The sequence below is a fragment of the Penaeus monodon genome, chromosome 27, assembly GCF_015228065.2.
Source record: "Penaeus monodon isolate SGIC_2016 chromosome 27, NSTDA_Pmon_1, whole genome shotgun sequence".
Classification (NCBI taxonomy): Eukaryota; Metazoa; Arthropoda; class Malacostraca; order Decapoda; family Penaeidae; genus Penaeus; species Penaeus monodon.
The window spans coordinates 35730746-35732648 of record NC_051412.1 but is presented as its reverse complement, the minus strand read 5'-3'; the positions used below and the strand labels follow the sequence as shown (position 1 = coordinate 35732648).

Genomic DNA, 1903 nt, shown 5'->3' with positions numbered 1-1903 from the left:
CAATAAATAATAACAATTCAAAATATGAAAATTATACAATCACACAAAATCTACAGCCCAAGCACTTTCCTTCACCAACAAACAAAGATCTAAATATATGTCTGTTAAAAAGGTATCACTAACTTGCTTTCTGTAAGACCATGAATGACTTTAAAGAAAAGAGAGAAAAATGCAGCATTATATAATGAATGACATGTCCAGCAGAACAGCTTTCAAGCGACTCCATAATTAAATGCACTTAGGAATTGTTTAAACAAGTTTCCAAAACAACCTTCAAAGGCCACAAACTGACCAAACAAACAAATAAATATTCTAAAGTACCCTGTCAATAATCTCTACTCATATATGTTAAAAATAATAACAATTATTATAAAATTATTACTATCTGAAAGACATTTACCACACTTGTGATTCTCCAGGATGTTGTGTTATTAATATGGTTCTAATTTTTAAATTTTTTGCACATTATTAGACAAAAGAAATAACAAAGGTACACCCTTAAATATAAACTATAAACATATATATACTTCCATAGCAATTTGTTCTATGTGAGTATATTTATGCCAAATTTTCAAAACCTGGGTATTACAAACTCGACCTGAACAATGAGTTTATATGCTAAACTACACTTGTTTAACTTCACTGTCAAAAGATATCGGTTTTATTTTACAGTGCCATATTGTAAACTGACATTCAGTATGAAATATAAATAAATGACCAAAAGTAATATTTCAAATAAAAAATGAGAAATTGCAATGTAAAATGTGCAAAACTTTAGGTCCTGCTCAATTACACAGTATAATTTAACATACAGTACCAAAAATCTGTAAAGCTACAGGAGTACTTATCAAACACAAAGAGACAAAAATGGCACCATTTTTGACAACCAACGCAAACACACACGTACATCTCCACAGACACAATCCAATATTTGTGCACACATGAACATCATATAAAAAAGACAGCAGCAAGTATTAGGTACTTATCTCCCTGACTACAAATGAATAAATAAGAAAATATAAAAAAAACTGAAAGTACTTTATTGAGTGACTCCATGATCACTTGTTGAAGAGGAATAATCATGTTACTTATAACTTATAATTGAAATAATCAAGTCACAACCAAAGCAGTCATTTCAAACAATATACCTTTCCAATTTGTTTTTATCCTAATCTTGTGCCAATAGTGGTATGATACAACAACTGGAGAAATAATAATAATGATATATGTAGTATATATATATTACACACAAAAAAGAAGAAAAAAGAAAATCAGCTTACATATGCAAGAATATTTTCCATTTTAAAGTAATTCCTTACATTTATAAAATGTAAAAACAATAAACAGGTGAAACTAATCCATCTTAACAAAAAATATTACCTTGTCTGAGGAAGCAAAACATGACAGAGACATTCAATAACTAAAGAAAAATACACCATAATGCCAAAAAATCTGGAATGTTGGTCATAAACATAATACTTTAGATCAAACATAACACCCAGCAATAATATTTCTCATTTACTTAAAATCATTCTTTATAATACAATCATTCTCATATGATGACTTATTTTTGTCCAAAATTTACCTCATGAACAGATCTTTGGCTATGATTTGTCTTAGTATTCAGATAACTAAAAATTATTATTGGAAAAAAAAAATGTGTGTGTCTGATGGATAATGTTTACAAACTGACCCTTGGGTTGTAGATGTCAGTTAACTAGAACTATTATAAAATTACAATGGTTTTACCCTAAGGCAACATCTAGGGTCATCATAACAATGAAGCCAATAATGTACCATCCTGAAGCTAGTCTGCTGTTCCCTCTGAAAGTATGAGTTATGATTAATTTCTCTAAAATATCATAATTCATTACAATATCAAAAAGAAAATTTCCTATGAATA

General features: G+C 28.6%; 1 protein-coding gene across 3 annotated transcripts in view; it reads right to left on the bottom strand.

Annotated features, from left to right (window-relative positions):
- Positions 1-6: 6 nt before the first annotated feature.
- LOC119590814 (zinc transporter ZIP11-like) overlaps positions 7-1903 on the bottom strand; it is a 24849-nt gene continuing 22952 nt past the window's right edge. For all 3 annotated transcript variants that reach the window (XM_037939552.1, XM_037939554.1, XM_037939553.1), the window contains one exon: positions 7-1824. In XM_037939552.1, the coding sequence (XP_037795480.1) occupies positions 1746-1824 (79 nt within the window). In that variant the 3' untranslated portion in view covers positions 7-1745. The remainder of the gene's footprint in view (positions 1825-1903) is intronic.